This window comes from Thalassophryne amazonica, chromosome 17 (genome assembly GCF_902500255.1).
Source record: "Thalassophryne amazonica chromosome 17, fThaAma1.1, whole genome shotgun sequence".
Lineage (NCBI taxonomy): Eukaryota > Metazoa > Chordata > Actinopteri > Batrachoidiformes > Batrachoididae > Thalassophryne > Thalassophryne amazonica.
The window spans coordinates 41,252,802-41,270,851 of record NC_047119.1 but is presented as its reverse complement, the minus strand read 5'-3'; the positions used below and the strand labels follow the sequence as shown (position 1 = coordinate 41,270,851).

The following is an 18,050-nucleotide window of genomic DNA, read 5'->3' as shown; positions in this document are numbered from 1 at the left end:
TTCCAATTCGGGGACAGCGATGACAGGAGTTTCCTTTTTTGTCCGCATATCCAAAAGATGTCAGCCAAGGGTACCGTTCCCTTAGCTAAATTTGGAGTAGATACCCATGAAGCATGGGTGAGATTCAGTCCAATTACAGACCCCCCTGTGGCCGGTACTATTTGTTCACACTGTATGCCTGCTGCAGGCAGGGTGTGACATGCAGTAATGTTCCATGATGCTTTAGCCGGTTTATATTCTTGCTGCTTTTGCATACACTGTATGTGGTGTTTTGACTGGGTCGTCCCTACCTGCCAATCGCTTATGTATTGTGCTACTAAGCCTTTAGCTATACAGAATGGGTGTGTCATCCCTTTCTCTATTTTAATCATAGGTGGAACGGTTCCTTCTGTACTTAGAGGCACTGGACAAAGTTTACTGTCGGCAGCATATTTTTTATCACCTACTGCCATTTTCATAACACATTGTGTATAGCATTCTGCTTGGTCTGAGTTATGTTGGGGGCTCCTATAACAGTTGTTGATATCAGGTAGGGGTTTAGCCTGAGGTATCACACCCTTCCGGTGACAGGCTATGCACGGCTTTTCACTGATCTGCCTAGCCGAAAATTTCAACCATTGGTAAAATAGATTTGTCTTCAACCCTTGTGTACGGGCTAGGTCTGTACTGGGATCCCATCTCCCTAAGTGACTGCTTGTTTCTAGGCTTCTAATTGTCCTCTTTTTCCTTGGTTTGATTTTTACCCATTTTGTGGTTTCATGTACTGTAACAGTTACGTCTTGCTTGGTTTCCCTGCATCCTCTTTTATCACAAATTACCTCTATGTTGAGTGTTCCCTCCTCTTCACATTTGATGCTAATGGCTTCGCCTAATATGTAATCCCCCAGCTTTCCCTGTATTCCTATGTTCTTGTAGGCTTTTGATTTAATGTATACCAAATTATATGTTTTTCCTGTGTTTAGAATGCCTTGTTTAGCTGCTATTGCGGCCATGGCCACGGCACAGTCCGTTGTATGTTTTGGACGTCTATGTTCTCCCATACTAACCACCAGTAGTATTGTCAATCCCTTAAATAATTCCTTAATCATTGTTCTGGTGACTGTTGAGATGTACTACTAGATGTGCTACTGAGTGAGCCGTCGCTAGATGAGCTGTCACTAGGGATGTGTGGTGTATCTGTGCTTTGTCTGGGTTGTACTTCCTGCGGTTCTTCTGTCGGTAAATCTACTGAGTTGCTGTCCGAGTCTGATGTCTCCTGTGGCCTGTCTATCTGTCTGTATTTCTGTCTGTCTGTTGGCCTGCGTCTCCAGTTGTTTCTGAGTCTGCATCTGAGTCTGTCGCTGCTCTATCTGGCAGGGATCCACTACTCTCTGAAGCTGTGCGTCGTCTTTGTTCAATCAGTCTCTGTGAGCGCCTTGGCCGGTGTTCGCCTGGCTGCAGGGAGGCGTGGCCTTCCCTCGGTGCTGCTTCTGGCTGCAGGGAGGCGTGGCCTTCCCTCGGTGCTGCTTCTGGCTGCAGGGAGGCGTGGCCATCCCTCGGTGCTGCTGTAGGGTCTCTGGCTTCTCTTGCTTCCCCCCTTGGCCCGGCGGCTCTGCCAAGACGAGCTTGCCGAGGCCGCAGGGGCGCTGGGCCACCAACCCTACAGCAGTGGTTTAAATGAAACCAAGTGTCCTTACCGTCTACTTTGACTGCTGTACGTGAAGCAAGAATAACTTTAAAAGGACCTTCTCGGCGGGGCCTGTCCCACTTCTTTTTAAACACTTTGACGTAAACCAGATCACCAGGCTGGATGCTCTGATTTTCAAGTGGAATCTCTGCTTCTCTGTCTTCTGTAGCACCTTTGACCTGCAAAAAGATAGTTTTGTGTATTTGGGTTAACTGTCTCAGATAATTATGCCATTCGTCTTGTAGCTGCTCCAGCGATGGTCCTTCGTAGGGTCCTCTCAGGTATGGAATAGGCATCGGCCGACCTGTAAGAGCTTCAAATGGTGTCAAATGGGTTAGTCGGTTAGTTTGTGAGCGCATTGACAATAAAGCAAGTGGCAACGCATCCAGCCAGGTTAGTTTGCCATTGCTGTCTGCTATGATTTTTGCTAGTTTGTTCTTTAAAATGCCATTAGCCCGTTCCACCGCCCCATTTGATTGAGGGTGATAAACACACCCAAACTTCTGTTTGATACCCAATTGTTTGAATGTTTCTTGTGTAACCTTGGCTACAAAAGCCCTACCGTTGTCAGATGAGATAGTATCTGGAATGCCAAATCTTGGAAAGACGTCTCGGCACAGGAATTTGGCTACCGTTTTATGGTCTTGATTTGCAGAGGCTACTGCCTCAATCCATCGGCTGAACCTGCATATCACTACCAAAACATATCTCATTCGTTTAACTCGGTTTTCAGCTCCCATGTCTATGAAATCCATCATAAGATGTCTGAATGGCCCATCAGGGACCGGAATGTGGGCTAAAGGGGCTGTGAATGATTTCCGGACATTGTACTGTGCACATACCTCACACTCATTCAACAAACGGTCCACTGTAGCTGCCATATATGGTGACCACCAGACAGCTTTTAGTTTGTTCATAATTTGGACTCGTGAACAATGATCGGGTCCGTGGGCCCAAATGATTGCATGTCGTAATAAATTGGTGGGTAACACAAAATGTCCATGACTACTGCGCCACAGCTTGTCCGCTGGCCCCTGACTGCGTGTCTCAATAGCGCCTCGTTTAACCCACATTCGTTTTTCTTCTCCACTGGCCCTACTTTGAGCCACTATCAGTGCGTCAAGTGAAACCAGTGGGGCACAATCTTGGATGGTTAGCAGGGGAAACATATTTTCCCCTTGTGCTCCTTTGCGAGCTGCGTCATCTGCTAGGTTGTTACCTTGAGCTATGATATTATTATTCTTTTGATGACCTGCACATTTAATGATGGCTACCTCAGACGGTAATTGGAGAGCTTGTAACAGTTGGGAAATTGCTTCTCCATGAGTGACAGGGGTGCCATCTGCTCTCAGGAATCCCCTTTGTTTCCAAATGTTTGCATGTACATGACATACGCCATAAGCGTAGGCTGAGTCTGTGTAGATATTAACACGTTGATCTTTAGCTATCTGGCAAGCCATAGTTAAGGCTTTGATTTCTGCCAGTTGGGCTGAACAAGGCTGATCAATTCCTTGGGACTCCAGTAATTCAAAGGTCTCGCCATCCGTGTTTAGTTTAACAATCCCCATACCCGCATGCAATCCCGCAGCATCCCGAAAGCATGAGCCGTCCACAAACAGGGTTAGATCTGCATCTATGGCGTGATTATACAAATGTTCTCTGGCTCTCAAAAATTTCTCTGTCTCTGCCACACAGTTATGTGGAGTACCATCTAACGGTGTGGTCAATTTGGTGGCGGGATTCACCGTGTGACAACATTGTATTGTTATTTCTGGAGCGGACAACACAACTTCATATCCAGTGCGTCTAGCTTGTGTTAAGACAAAACGCTGACTTGTTAGCAGGGCATGTAACTGATGCGACGTATACAACGTTACTGCATGTCCCATGATTATGGATGATGCTTTTTGAAATGCAAAGGCAGCTGCTGCTAGACCCTGATAGCATGGTGGCAATCCTGTTTCAATGTTGTCAAGCTTTGTACTATAATAGGCCAATGGTTGTTTTCCTTCATTTGTTTCCTGCATTAGTACAGCACAAGCATATCCAGCTTTTTCAGTAACATACAAATGGAAAGGTTTCCCATAATCTGGGTTACCTAACGCGGGAGCAGATTGCATGTCTGTTTTTAGGGCCTCAAAAGCTCCCGTTGCCTCATCTGTCCAGACGAGGAGAGCTGCATTGCTTGTTTGCCCCACTGCTCTAATCATGGCACGCAAAGGTGCAGTTTTTATAGCATAATCACAAATCCACGGCCGACTGTACCCTGCCATCCCAAGGAATGAAAGCATCTGTCCCACTGTTTGGGGTTTGGGAGCCTTGATTATAGCCTCCACTTGGCTTGGGGCTATACATCGCGTGGTCCCACACAACTGTCTTCCCAAGTATTCTACTTGTTGTTTGCAGAACTGCAATTTGTCCTTACTTACTTTATGACCTCCATCTGCCAATGCATGCAATACAATTAATGAATCTTTTTCACACTGTTCTTGAGTCTCTGATGCAATAAGGAGATCATCCATATATTGCACCAATGTACTGGGTATGTCAAGGTGTTGTAAATCTTCAGCCAGGACTTTGTTAAAGATGGCTGGGGACAGGTTCAGTCCCTGAGGTAGCCGTGTATACGTTAGCTGTTGTCCCAGAAATGTGAATGCAAACAAATGTTGTGAGTCTGGGTGCACAGGCACACTGAAATAGGCTGAACACAGATCAATTACTGTGTACCATTTTGCTCCAGCAGGGATGCTTGATAGTATAGTATGCGGATCAGGTACTATAGGTGCATCCATTTCTATTATTGCATTGATAGGACGCAGATCATGTACCAGCCGATACTCTTTGGTATTGTTTTTAGGGATAGGGTAGATAGGAGTATTGCATGGGCTTGCAGTTTTTATTAAAACTCCAGCTGCCATTAGTCCCTTAATTACTGGTTTTATGCCTTCAATAGCCTGAGGTTTTAATGGATACTGCCTTTGGTGAGGCAGTTTTGCTCCCGGTTTTACTTTTATTTTTACTGGTAAGGCTGTTTTTACTAGTCCTACATCTGTTTTGCTTTTGGACCACACCACTGGTGGTATTTGCTCTAACAATTTCTCTTGTTGGGCCGATAACACCATCTGTCCCTCTGGTCTAGGATTGAGCTCCACTTTTTGAGCTATAGCCTCATCATTTACTTTTAAGTTAATTCGTACAAACTGCTGGTCTTTTGACAGATGTACTTGTGGACTTTCCATGTTTTGCCATTCTTCAACTTCTGAGGCTGTCTTTACCATTGGGCCTAGGTCATGGGATTCGTACTTTTCTGAGACTAAAAGGGTCACATGATCAATCAATCAATCAATCAATTTTTTTTTTATATAGCGCCAAATCACAACAAACAGTTGCCCCAAGGCGCTTTATATTGTAAGGCAAGGCCATACAACAATTATGTAAAACCCCAACGGTCAAAACGACCCCCTGTGAGCAAGCACTTGGCTACAGTGGGAAGGAAAAACTCCCTTTTAACAGGAAGAAACCTCCAGCAGAACCAGGCTCAGGGAGGGGCAGTCTTCTGCTGGGACTGGTTGGGGCTGAGTGAGAGAACCAGGAAAAAGACATGCTGTGGAGGGGAGCAGAGATCAATCACTAATGATTAAATGCAGAGTGGTGCATACAGAGCAAAAAGAGAAAGAAACAGTGCATCATGGGAACCCCCCAGCAGTCTACGTCTATAGCAGCATAACTAAGGGATGGTTCAGGGTCACCTGATCCAGCCCTAACTATAAGCTTTAGCAAAAAGGAAAGTTTTAAGCCTAATCTTAAAAGTAGAGAGGGTGTCTGTCTCCCTGATCTGAATTGGGAGCTGGTTTCACAGGAGAGGAGCCTGAAAGCTGAAGGCTCTGCCTCCCATTCTACTCTTACAAACCCTAGGAACTACAAGTAAGCCTGCAGTCTGAGAGCGAAGCGCTCTAATGGGGTGATATGGTACTACGAGGTCCCTAAGATAAGATGGGACCTGATTATTCAAAACCTTATAAGTAAGAAGAAGAATTTTAAATTCTATTCTAGAATTAACAGGAAGCCAATGAAGAGAGGCCAATATGGGTGAGATATGCTCTCTCTCCTGCTAGTCCCCGTCAGTACTCTAGCTGCAGCATTTTGAATTAACTGAAGGCTTTTTAGGGAACTTTTAGGACAACCTGATAATAATGAATTACAATAGTCCAGCCTAGAGGAAATAAATGCATGAATTAGTTTTTCAGCATCACTCTGAGACAAGACCTTTCTGATTTTAGAGATATTGCGTAAATGCAAAAAAGCAGTCCTACATATTTGTTTAATATGCGCTTTGAATGACATATCCTGATCAAAAATGACTCCAAGATTTCTCACAGTATTACTAGAGGTCAGGTAATGCCATCCAGAGTAAGGATCTGGTTAGACACCATGTTTCTAAGATTTGTGGGGCCAAGTACAATAACTTCAGTTTATCTGAGTTTAAAAGCAGGAAATTAGAGGTCATCCATGTCTTTATGTCTGTAAGACAATCCTGCAGTTTAGCTAATTGGTGTGTGTCCTCTGGCTTCATGGATAGATAAAGCTGGGTATCATCTGCGTAACAATGAAAATTTAAGCAATACCGTCTAATAATACTGCCTAAGGGAAGCATGTATAAAGTGAATAAAATTGGTCCTAGCACAGAACCTTGTGGAACTCCATAATTAACTTTAGTCTGTGAAGAAGATTCCCCATTTACATGAACAAACTGTAATCTATTAGACAAATATGATTCAAACCACCGCAGCGCAGTGCCTTTAATACCTATGGCATGCTCTAATCTCTGTAATAAATTTTATGATCAACAGTATCAAAAGCAGCACTGAGGTCTAACAGAACAAGCACAGAGATGAGTCCACTGTCCGAGGCCATAAGAAGATCATTTGTAACCTTCACTAATGCTGTTTCTGTACTATGATGAATTCTAAAACCTGACTGAAACTCTTCAAATAGACCATTCCTCTGCAGATGATCAGTTAGCTGTTTTACAACTACCCTTTCAAGAATTTTTGAGAGAAAAGGAAGGTTGGAGATTGGCCTATATTAGCTAAGATAGCTGGGTCAAGTGATGGCTTTTTAAGTAATGGTTTAATTACTGCCACCTTAAAAGCCTGTGGTACATAGCCAACTAACAAAGATAGATTGATCATATTTAAGATCGAAGCATTAAATAATGGTAGGGCTTCCGTAGGGCTTCCTTGAGCAGCCTGGCAGGAATGGGGTCTAATAAACATGTTGATGGTTTGGATGAAGTAACTAATGAAAATAACTCAGACAGAACAATCGGAGAGAAAGAGTCTAACCAAATACCGGCATCACTGAGAGCAGCCAAAGATAACGATACGTCTTTGGGATGGTTATGAGTAATTTTTTCTCTAATAGTTAAAATTTTGTTAGCAAAGAAAGTCATGAAGTCATTACTAGTTAAAGTTAATGGAATACTCAGCTCAATAGAGCTCTGACTCTTTGTCAGCATGGCTACAGTGCTGAAAAGAAACCTGGGGTTGTTCTTATTTTCTTCAATTAGTGATGAGTAGAAAGATGTCCTAGCTTTACGGAGGGCTTTTTTATAGAGCAACAGACTCTTTTTCCAGGCTAAGTGAAGATCTTCTAAATTAGTGAGACGCCATTTCCTCTCCAACTTACGGGTTATCTGCTTTAAGCTACGAGTTTGTGAGTTATACCACGGAGTCAGACACTTCTGATTTAAAGCTCTCTTTTTCAGAGGAGCTACAGCATCCAAAGTTGTCTTCAATGAGGATGTAAAACTATTGACGAGATACTCTATCTCCCTTACAGAGTTTAGGTAGCTACTCTGCACTGTGTTGGCATATGGTATTAGAGAACATAAAGAAGGAATCATATCCTTAAATCTAGTTACAGCGCTTTCTGAAAGACTTCTAGTGTAATGAAACGTATTCCCCACTGCTGGGTAGTCCATCAGAGTAAATGTTATTAAGAAATGATCAGACGGAAGGGAATTTTCAGGGAATACTGTTAAGTCTTCTATTTCCATACCATAAGTCAGAACAAGATCTAAGATATGATTAAAGTGGTGGGTGGACTCCTTTACTTTTTGAGCAAAGCCAATAGAGTCAAATAATAGATTAAATGCAGTGTTGAGGCTGTCATTCTCAGCATCTGTGTGGATGTTAAAATCGCCCACTATAATTATCTTATCTGAGCTAAGCACTAAGTCAGACAAAAGGTCTGAAAATTCACAGAGAAACTCACAGTAACGACCAGGTGGACGATAGATAATAACAAATAAAACTGGTTTTTGGGACTTCCAATTTGGATGGACAAGACTGAGACAAGCTTTCAAATGAATTAAAGCTCTGTCTGGGTTTTTGATTAATTAATAAGATGGAATGGAAGATTGCTGCTAATCCTCCGCCCCGGCCTGTGCTACGAGCATTCTGACAGTTAGTGTGACTCGGGGGTGTTGACTCATTTAAACTAACATATTCATCCTGCTGTAACCAGGTTTCTGTTAGGCAGAATAAATCAATATGTTGATCAATTATTATATCATTTACCAACAGGGACTTAGAAGAGAGAGACCTAATGTTTAATAGACCACATTTAACTGTTTTAGTCTGTGGTGCAGTTGAAGGTGCTATATTATTTTTTCTTTTTGAATTTTTATGCTTAAATAGATTTTTGCTGGTTATTGGTGGTCTGGGAGCAGGCACCGTCTCTACGGGGATGGGGTAATGAGGGGATGGCAGGGGGAGAGAAGCTGCAGAGAGGTGTGTAAGACCACAACTCTGCCTCCTGGTCCCAACCCTGGACAGTCACAGTTTGGAGGATCCAAGAAAATTGGCCAGATTTCTAGAAATGAGAGCTGCTCCATCCAAAGTGGGATGGATGCCGTCTCTCCTAACAAGACCAGGTTTTCCCCAGAAGCTTTGCCAATTATCTATGAAGCCCACCTCATTTTTTGGACACCACTCAGACAGCCAGCAATTCAAGGAGAACATGCGGCTAAACATGTCACTCCCGGTCTGATTGGGGAGGGGCCCAGAGAAAACTACAGAGTCCGACATTGTTTTTGCAAAGTTACACACCGATTTAATGTTAATTTTAGTGACCTCCGATTGGCGTAACTGAGTGTCATTACTGCCGACGTGAATTACAATCTTACCAAATTTACGCTTAGCCTTAGCCAGCAATTTCAAATTTCCTTCAATGTCGCCTGCTCTGGCCCTCGGAAGACAATTGACTATGGTTGCTGGTGTCGCTAACTTCACATTTCTCAAAACAGAGTCGCCAATAACCAGAGTTTGATCCTCGGCGGGTGTATCGTCGAGTGGGGAAAAACGGTTAGAGATGTGAACGGGTTGACGGTGTACACGGGGCTTCTGTTTAGGGCTACGCTTCCTCCTCACAGTCACCCAGTCAGCCTGCTTTCCCGACTGCTCGGGATCTGCCAGGGGGGGAACTAACGGCGGCTGAGCTACCTTGGTCCGCACGACTACAGGGGCCTGGCTAGCTGTAGAATTTTCCACGGTGCGGAGCCGAGACTCCAATTCGCCCAGCCTGGCCTCCAAAGCTACGAATAAGCTACACTTATTACAAGTACCGTTACTGCTAAAGGAGGCCGAGGAATAACTAAACATTTCACACCCAGAGCAGAAAAGTGCGGGAGAGACAGGAGAAGCCGCCATGCTAAATCGGCTAAGAGCTAGTAGCTACGCTAACCTAGCGGATTCCTAAAAACACGCAAAGTGAATAATGTGTAAATAATTTAGAGGTAATTCAACAGAAGGAGTGCTTTAGTTAAGGCACCAGACAGGCCATGAAGCAGCACAGGTAACGCACGGCAACAGTGCTAAAAAATAAAATAAAAATCCACCAGACAGGCCATGAAGCAGCACAGGTAACGCACGGCAAGAGTGCTAAAAAATAAAATAAAATAAAAATCCACCAGACAGGCTGTGGAGCAGCACAGGTAACGCACGGCAACAGTGCTAAAAAATAAAATAAAAATCCACCAGACAGGCCAAGAAGCAGCACAGGTAACGCACGGCAAGAGTGCTAAAAAATAAAATAAAATAAAATCCACCAGACAGGCTGTGGAGCAGCACAGGTAACGCACGGCAACAGTGCTAAAAAATAAAATAAAAATCCACCAGACAGGCCATGGAACAGCACAGGTAACGCACGACAACGGTGCTAAGAAATAAAATAAAATAAAAAATCCACCAGACACGCTGTGGAGCAGCACAGGTGAAGTGAAAAAGCACAAGTGAAAAAGTCTTGAAAAAGTCTTGAAAAAGACTGTTAGTTCAGAGTCCAAAGCAGCAGGTAGCAGTCTCTGTGTAAACAGTTCGGCTTTTTGGTCACGCAATGACTCACGTACTATTTCGTGGCATTCGGCACTTGATACCATTGTTGTTCAGCTGAAGTTAGCTTGACAGAAGCTGCGGCCCCTTGGGGGCCTAAATAAATTTCTGTGGTGGTTATGTGAAACAGCCGTTGATTCATCAATACATCCCAGCAGCATGCATAGTCAGTTTGTTCTTGTTTGGCATCGAACATCAGGGTGACATGTAAAGGTAAACTAGGTGTATATACTGCTTCATAGTGTTGTTCTGCCCAGGGCTTCCATTTTTCCCATTCCAGTTGAAGATTTGAATTTTCTGGTTGTAACTTCAGCCAGTATACCATGGGTTGCACAGGTCGGACCTTGTTTTCCATGTCCATAAGCACCATAATGTTGGCGAGTGCTTCGTCAGGAAAGTGTATTTGCAGTCCTTGATGGGTACACACTATCTGGGTTTGTAGCTTACATAAAATGTCTCTTCCCAGCAAATTCACAGGTGTATTTTGTGAGTATAACAGGGGTGCTTCAATTGTTTTTCCTGCAATCGTTACAGGAAGTGGGCGTGTAAAAGGTATTATTTGAGTTTTCCCAGAGAAGCCGATGGTCTTAATTACAGACCCAGAGAGGCGGAGATAAGCGCCCATTTTCCCTATGCAAGAGTATGTTGCCCCTGTATCCACCATGAAAGGGAAATCTCTGTTTTGTATATTAACAGTGACGGTTGGCTCTTCCTTAGGTATCATCGAAATAGCCAATGCCACCATTTCCCCCTCTGTCTTCTCTAGGCCCCGCTATTGCCAATAGGCAGAGGGTCCAACCCAAGGTCGGGCCGGACAATTTCTCATTCGATGTCCAGGTTGTCCACAGCTCCAACACTCATTAGAGGGTTGATCCCCTATTGGGGGTGTTGATCCCATAGGCGGTCCCGCTTGACTGTTCCTGGGAGCTGAGTTCTGGAATCTGCTTCCAAATGAAGGTTGGCGAGATCCTCTTCGCCACCCTCCTCTTTGACCTTGAAAGTTCCGTGACTCTCCTCTCCACCCATGACTGTAGGTGGGTCCATTCCCGGGTGTGCCAGTGCTATGGTAGTGATAGTGATGCTCCACTGGTGCTGAGACTTCTCCTGTAGGAGTGCTCCCTGCTGCTCCTTGGGGGCTCTGTGTGGCTGTTACCACAGGTGCCTGTATGGTGGCAGCAGTGTTTGCCGTAAGGCCCGTGCTTGCCGGCTCAGAAGGAACAGGGGTCATCATTGGTGCCTGGGTCTTTGTTTTTTCTTTCTTGCCTTTGGTTAGATCTCCCAGCTGCATCTGCACCAATTTTTTCATCAGGGATTTTGCTGCATCTTCTTCTTTTTGTTTTTCTTTCTTGTAGATTTCAAGATGGTGACAAATATGCTCAGAGTATAAAGCCCAATTCATTTTCGATAGTCCCACGACTCCATCTAGGGCTTTCTGAACCTCATCTGGTAGAGCCTTTTTTACAGTTATTTTAAACAGGATTTCAGTTGCTGGAGAATGGTTCCATGCATTTCCTGTTTCCTCCGCCCATCTTTTCTGGAATCGGTGCAGGAACTTCTTTGGGCACTCTTCAGGTGTCCACTCCTCATCATCCAATTTAGAGGGATCCAAGACCTCAGGGTACTTTCTTCTCAGTCCTTCCCACGTGGAGTTTCTATAGCGATTAAAGGGGACTTCATCATGTTGATTAGTGCCCATCATCTGTGTTAGTCCAACCTTTCCTGCTAATTCTTCAGTGTCATGTTTTCCCATTACATGCATTAGCAAGGCTTTTATGTCACCTAAAGACAAGGTTACCCCTGCAGTGCCTTCTTCTAAGGCAGTTATCCATCTCCCAGCTCCTTGGGTGATGTCTGGCAGCCTGTTGGCCAGCCCCACCATGTCTGTCCAGCTCCATGGGGTATACACATGATGACCATTCCTGACCACCAGTGGGCATATGAGGTCTTCGTCCTCCTCTTCTTCTGTGGGGGCTCCATACTGTCTTCCAGATCGAGTGCGACTGACTGGTTCCAGGTGGTCCATCCAGTTGGTTATATCCTGTTCTAAAGCCGCTATGTCTTTGGCTACACATTGTTGTCTTTGCCTGAGTCGGGCCTCTTTTGCACTCTCAATGATGATCTCACCAGAAATCTTTCGGGTGGGTGGCTCTATAATGTGATTCCCTTGATTGGGCGTCGATTGTTGTAATATTCTTCTTTCCTCTGCGTCCCTATGTCTTTGTATTCTTTCCTTCGCTAGCCGAAGTTGCTCAGCTAGTTCTTCATTATCTCTTCTGGCCAGATCCAGTGTGTCACAGAAGCTCTTGTGCCACTCTTTGGAGCCTCTATAGCCTGAGAAGGTCCAGTCGGTTGACTTATGGTGGGAGGGGACGGTTTTCAGTGGACCTCGATGTGCAGGTGGGGCCTTCAGGTCTCTCTCTCTATCCTCGTTTGCCTCAGTGTCACCGTTATATGTGGCCCCCCCTGCTGGTCGTGGTGAGCAACCACTTACTTCCAGACTTGGAGACCTTGTATGATCCATTTGGCAGGCCGAGGACCTGTCTCCTTGTGGCTCTTGAGCTTTTAGTGTCAGTGTGAATTTGCCCTCCACATCCATGCCTTGGTCCTCTTCACGAGTTCCTAATACAAATTGTCCAGCTGTCCTTCCCATATCATGACGTTTATATGGGGGTGGCTCTGCTTCCCAGCTCGGTGCACTGGCTTTAGTGTCTTTGGATCTTTCCTCTGTCATTTTTTCTCTTTTCTGCTGTAGCCTCTGCGCTTCCTGCTTGAACAAGGCCAAAACTTCTTTTTCTTCAGTGCGTTTTTTGTTGTTATTCACGTTCTTCTGCTGATCTTTAATTTCTTTTTTCTGTATTTCTACCGCAACTGCTTCACACATCACCGGATCAAATGATCCCTCCAAAGGCCATTGCCTGCCCCCATGTGACCTTTTGTGCCACTTTCTCATACATTGGTTGGCCTTAATGCGTTTTCCTGGATATTTTCTTAGTACTAAGTCTAGCGGGGTACTTTCCCGACCTTGACCTTGAGAGTTACCCATGTAACCCTGACAAACACTATGTGAGATGTTTCTATGGTGCTCTGGTAGTCCCTCAGGGGCTGTCCTGATCCAGACCAATAGCTTGCTGGCTGTAACACCTGTTTTGTATTTTAAACCCTTAAAAGGATTAAATTTCCAACTGTTTTGCCCGTCTTCTTTTTCTTTAACTAAATATGAAAATTTACCTGTTTCCCACCGAACCTTCCTTGGGACCACAGTCAGAGTCAACCTAGGAAACAGTTCTTCACCTGGATCGGTTGGTAGTGTTATTAAATGATTTAATGGTATGCTAATTTCTTTATTAGGATCAGCACAAAGCAGCTCCAGCCACGGAGTTAAACCCTGATGCCACAGACGTCTTATCAGCAGCTCCCAATTAATTAGAGGGAATTGTTCTTTCTTTTGCTTCAGATTGACTACCTTAGTAATCTGCCATAATTTCTGATTGATCTCTTGTTCGTCCTGCCAGTGTTCTGCTCCTACACTGTCAAAATAGGTCCTTTCCAGCCAAAAATGTGTTCTGATTCCCTGGGTTTCAATGTCTCCGTCAGTCAAGTAATGTTTTGGGAGTATTATTTCATCATCACTTAAGTCTCCCATCAATGAATGTCCCAAGCATTGATCAGTCTGTCAGCTTTTTCACTATAATCTAAGCTTTAACTCTTTTGATTTATAACCAACTTTATTTATTTAATCCTCTTACAACCCTAACACTTCCTAATGTCTTTGCTCCCGACTTTCTATTTTCCTTCTAATTTTTTCACTTTCCACTTCTCTTTTTTGCTTCTCTCTTTTTCTGCTATGTTTGTTTATTAGTTTTCTCTCTTTGAAATAATATCTACCTTCTTTGTATTTACATAGCAGTCTCTTCTCCTGTCTTTTTCTTCACTGTCTCTGTTTCACACTTTCCTCTTTGCCTGTCATGCACCTCCCAAGTCCTTCTGTTGGGTCTAAACGTCTCCTCCTCCTCGTACTCTTTACATTAATCTTGTATGGCAGCCAGCCTGCAAGCCCTCACAGCTTTGCCTGCAACTCCCCGCTTACTCTCCGCTGTCCCACACACCAATCTTCAAAAGCTTTATACACAAAAATTATTAAAAACAACTTTCTATATATCTCTATCTAGACTTCTGCCACCCTTTACTCCGCGGCTTTAAACAACCTTTTTATTCACTTAACACCAATGTGTTCTGTTTAAGTATGTATCTCTTCTTCACGTTAGACAGCTTCTCCGGCGCTGCCAGCAACTCATATATTATTTTTTAACAAGCCCTCTTTGAGCGTACAGTATTTCATTTACTTCTACGCCTTACCGCGCCTCGCGTGCGTATCCTGTGCTTAATATATTATTTTTCACAAGCTCCTCTCTGAGCATACAATATTTCATTTATTTCTACGCCTTACCGCGCCTCGCGTGCGTATCCTGTGCCTTTCTGCACTTTCTTCTACTTTTTTCACTTACTGAGCTCCTCGTGAGCTTAATGTGCCTTTGCACTGAAAATACTCTCTTTTTCTTTTCTTATAAAAAAAACTCATATTACTGTGTACTTAATTACTTATTCTTCTCCCACGCCCCACAAGCGTGTATTTGGTGCCTTACTGCACTATTTTCTGCTTCATTAATTCTCATGTATTCTGCACTAACTCTTCATTCATTTTTTTTTTTATAGTTTTTCTCTTTTCTTAAAAAATGACGTCCTTTATTGAGCTCTTTTACTTACTGTCAGCTGTGCTACTTTGCACTTTTCTCTTTAAATCTCTTTATCACGTACGGTATTTCTACTGCGCCCCCTCAGGCGCTTATCTTGTGCTTCCTCTGCACGTATTCTCTGTTAAACTCTTTTTCTCACTTATTTCACTTCAGTCTATGTTAAACTCTTTAAATAACCTTGTATTACCTTGTATCTATTTGTCAGTATACTCCTCTAAATTAACCCCTACAGCGCATGCTATCAGCCGGCACGTTAGTAACGAATTTCAACACCAATTATTCCCCAAGCATCCAGGTTAGTTCTCCATGCACTCTTTTCCGCACCAGAGTTCATGAACATTCCTGACCTTTCACTCACACAGACATTCTTTTTCCCGGGAACACACACACCTTCTGAGCATTTTATCTACAAGGCCTGATAATTTTCAATCTTATCTTTTTTAGTCTCATCAATTTTCTTAGTCCAGGTTCTTTTGGGTAAGAGGCAATTAAAAATATCACCTGTCAACTTGGGCGGAAATCCCGACTCACTCCTCCAGATCGTGCAGAAGTTATAAAAGGTTTCTGCTTACATTTTAGTCGTGATCACTGTTATTTACGGTCTGGATGAGCTGGACCATCCCAGGCTGCCAGAATGCCTCTGGACCCTCCTGAAGCTGGCTCGCCAAGTTCTGTCGTGGTCCTCTTTTTGGTCGTCTCAGGATGTCTTCTTTTAGATAACACAAACTAATTGCAAGTGATTTGCTAGAAAAGGACACAACACTTTGGAATAATTCATCCTTAAGCAAGATAAAATGCACAGAGTTTTTAAGTTTATTTAAGCCTTTGACACAGAGCTTATACAAACTGAGTCCTCTAGAGAGACTGAATATGACAACCGCGCTCATCTATTTATTGGAGACCCGCGGGCATCGCTCCTCCTTCGACTTTTTTTATTTATTTCATTCCCAAGACATGGTTTTCTATTGGAAGCGTCCTCTAGTGAACCCTAAGCAGGTGTTAGGCCATTATTTCAATGTGACAAACGCTCCCATTAAAACGTGAAGGATTTACAACTGATTTTTTTAAAAGACCTTCGGCCACAGGTGCAGCTGGCCTGAGGCCCCCTGCATGTGGCCTGCGGGAAAGCACCTAAGAGGCCTTGGAAAGCCCCTGACAGACCGAATGACTAATAGAGCCCTTTTTTTTGGGTTGAACACCTGCTAGTTCAGCCAGAGGACATACAGTTCAGATCAGGACACTTGATAGTTCATCATAGTTCAAATAAGGACCTAAAAAGTCTTCTACACCTTCTTCCAGTTTCGCTCAGCTCTCCTACACTCGCGCCTGACAGTGCGCTTAACATCATTCTTCCAAGGCTCAGATCGACGTTTGGAAGATCTAAGTTTCAATGGAGCTACAGTATCTAAGACAGTCTGACAGATCAAGTTGAAGTCAGAGGTGAAGGAGTCAGCATCTAAATTAAAGCCGAGACACTCAGAAGAGCTGATCACAGCACTAAAAGCAGTGGAGAACTGAGCCATAAAGCGTGTTTTGTCTTTTTGTGTTTCAGAGGAAGTACGGCACGTGTCCTCATGGCGGGTACGGCCTGGGTTTGGAGCGTTTCCTCACCTGGCTGCTGAACAGGTATCACATCAGAGACGTCTGCCTCTACCCACGGTTCATCCAGCGCTGCCGACCCTGAATGCACCAGCTGCCACCTTGGACATAAAAAAGCCAAATCATCAGTAGCTATTAAAGTGCATGTCGCTGAGCTCGTGTCGTCTTGTCAGCCTTTGTTTTTCTTCGAGTTGGTGGTGGTCATTTAACTGCTGATAAATGCTTTTGTTTCCTCTGATTGGTCAAGTTTCCCTCCATAAAGTTCACTTTCAGAAGTCTTATAAGTCAATGACTTCAACATCAGATTCATTAACCAAAAAATTTACTCTAAAAATAAAATTTTAGTACCACATTTTAAGAGGGGGGGAAAACACGGATTGTAATACTTTGAAAGGTTCAAACAGAGTAAAAAAAAAAAGTATTTACATTAATGAAGTTGTAATGTCGTAAGAACAAAGTGATGTTTGACAGTTTGGAGATTATTATTATTTTCACTAAGATTCAAAAGTTTGTAAACTCTGAGCCTGGAACAAAATCTAAATGCGAGCTGGAATTAATTCTTAGAAATGAATATTTTGAGGTTCTATTCATGAGAAATGTGAGTATTTACAGACAACAGATGTACCTTCTTTCCAAAATGTCACATGTCATGACTGTTTTTACTTTCTCCTAAAGTTTGATGTAATTCTGGGATCGTTTTTTTTTGTTGTTTTTGTTTTTTTTCCCTTCTCTGGATTACAACTTTGCTCTTGTAACACTTACTCGGACATTATTCCCAATCTGTCAAAACCTTTTCAGGTGAATCTTTTAAAGCATCTGTGTGCAGTGTTTTTGATTTACATGATGAAAAACCATCTGAACGACGACTGCAGAAACACATTAGGAAAAATCAGTCCATTAGATGAGTCCATAAACACAAACAAACATATTGGCTCAGAATCACATGAGGAAGACGGGAGCTGGAGCAACTTCAACGTTTCACTGTCTGATTTCACACTATCAAGGGTTTTGTTTTTAACCTGGACCATGTTGGACTTTCTGTGTCTTTGTGAACATTTAACGAGCTTAACGTGACGGTGGTCTGATCTCACATCTGTGACTGTCATCTGAATATTCTGCACTGCTCCTAAATAAAATGTGACAAAAACAGCTTTTGTGTTTTATATTAGCAATGATTATATATATACTCAACAAAAATATAAACGCAACACTTTTGGTTTTGCTCCCATTTTGTATGAGATGAACTCAAAGATCTAAAACTTTTTCCACATATACAATATCACCATTTCCCTCAAATACTGTGCACAAACCAGTTTAAATCTGTGATAGTGAGCACTTCTCCTTTGCAGAGATAATCCATCCCACCTCACAGGTGTGCCATATCAAGATGCTGATTAGACACCATGATTAGTGCACAGGTGTGCCTTAGACTGCCCACAATAAAAGGCCACTCTGAAAGGTGCAGTTTTATCACACAGCACAATGCCACAGATGTCGCAAGATTTGAGGGAGCGTGCAATTGGCATGCTGACAGCAGGAATGTCAACCAGAGCTGTTGCTCGTGTATTGAATGTTCATTTCTCTACCATAAGCCGTCTCCAAAGGCGTTTCAGAGAATTTGGCAGTACATCCAACCAGCCT

The 18,050-nt window shown here is 43.4% G+C and overlaps 1 protein-coding gene across 3 annotated transcripts in view; it reads left to right on the top strand.

Annotated features, from left to right (window-relative positions):
- Window positions 1–17,307, top strand: part of nars1 (asparaginyl-tRNA synthetase 1) — a 59,775-nt gene extending 42,468 nt beyond the window's left edge. For all 3 annotated transcript variants that reach the window (XM_034191856.1, XM_034191854.1, XM_034191855.1), the window contains one exon: window positions 16,363–17,307. In XM_034191856.1, coding sequence (XP_034047747.1) covers window positions 16,363–16,494 — 132 coding nt within the window. In that variant the 3' untranslated portion in view covers window positions 16,495–17,307. The remainder of the gene's footprint in view (window positions 1–16,362) is intronic.
- Window positions 17,308–18,050: the final 743 nt, after the last annotated feature.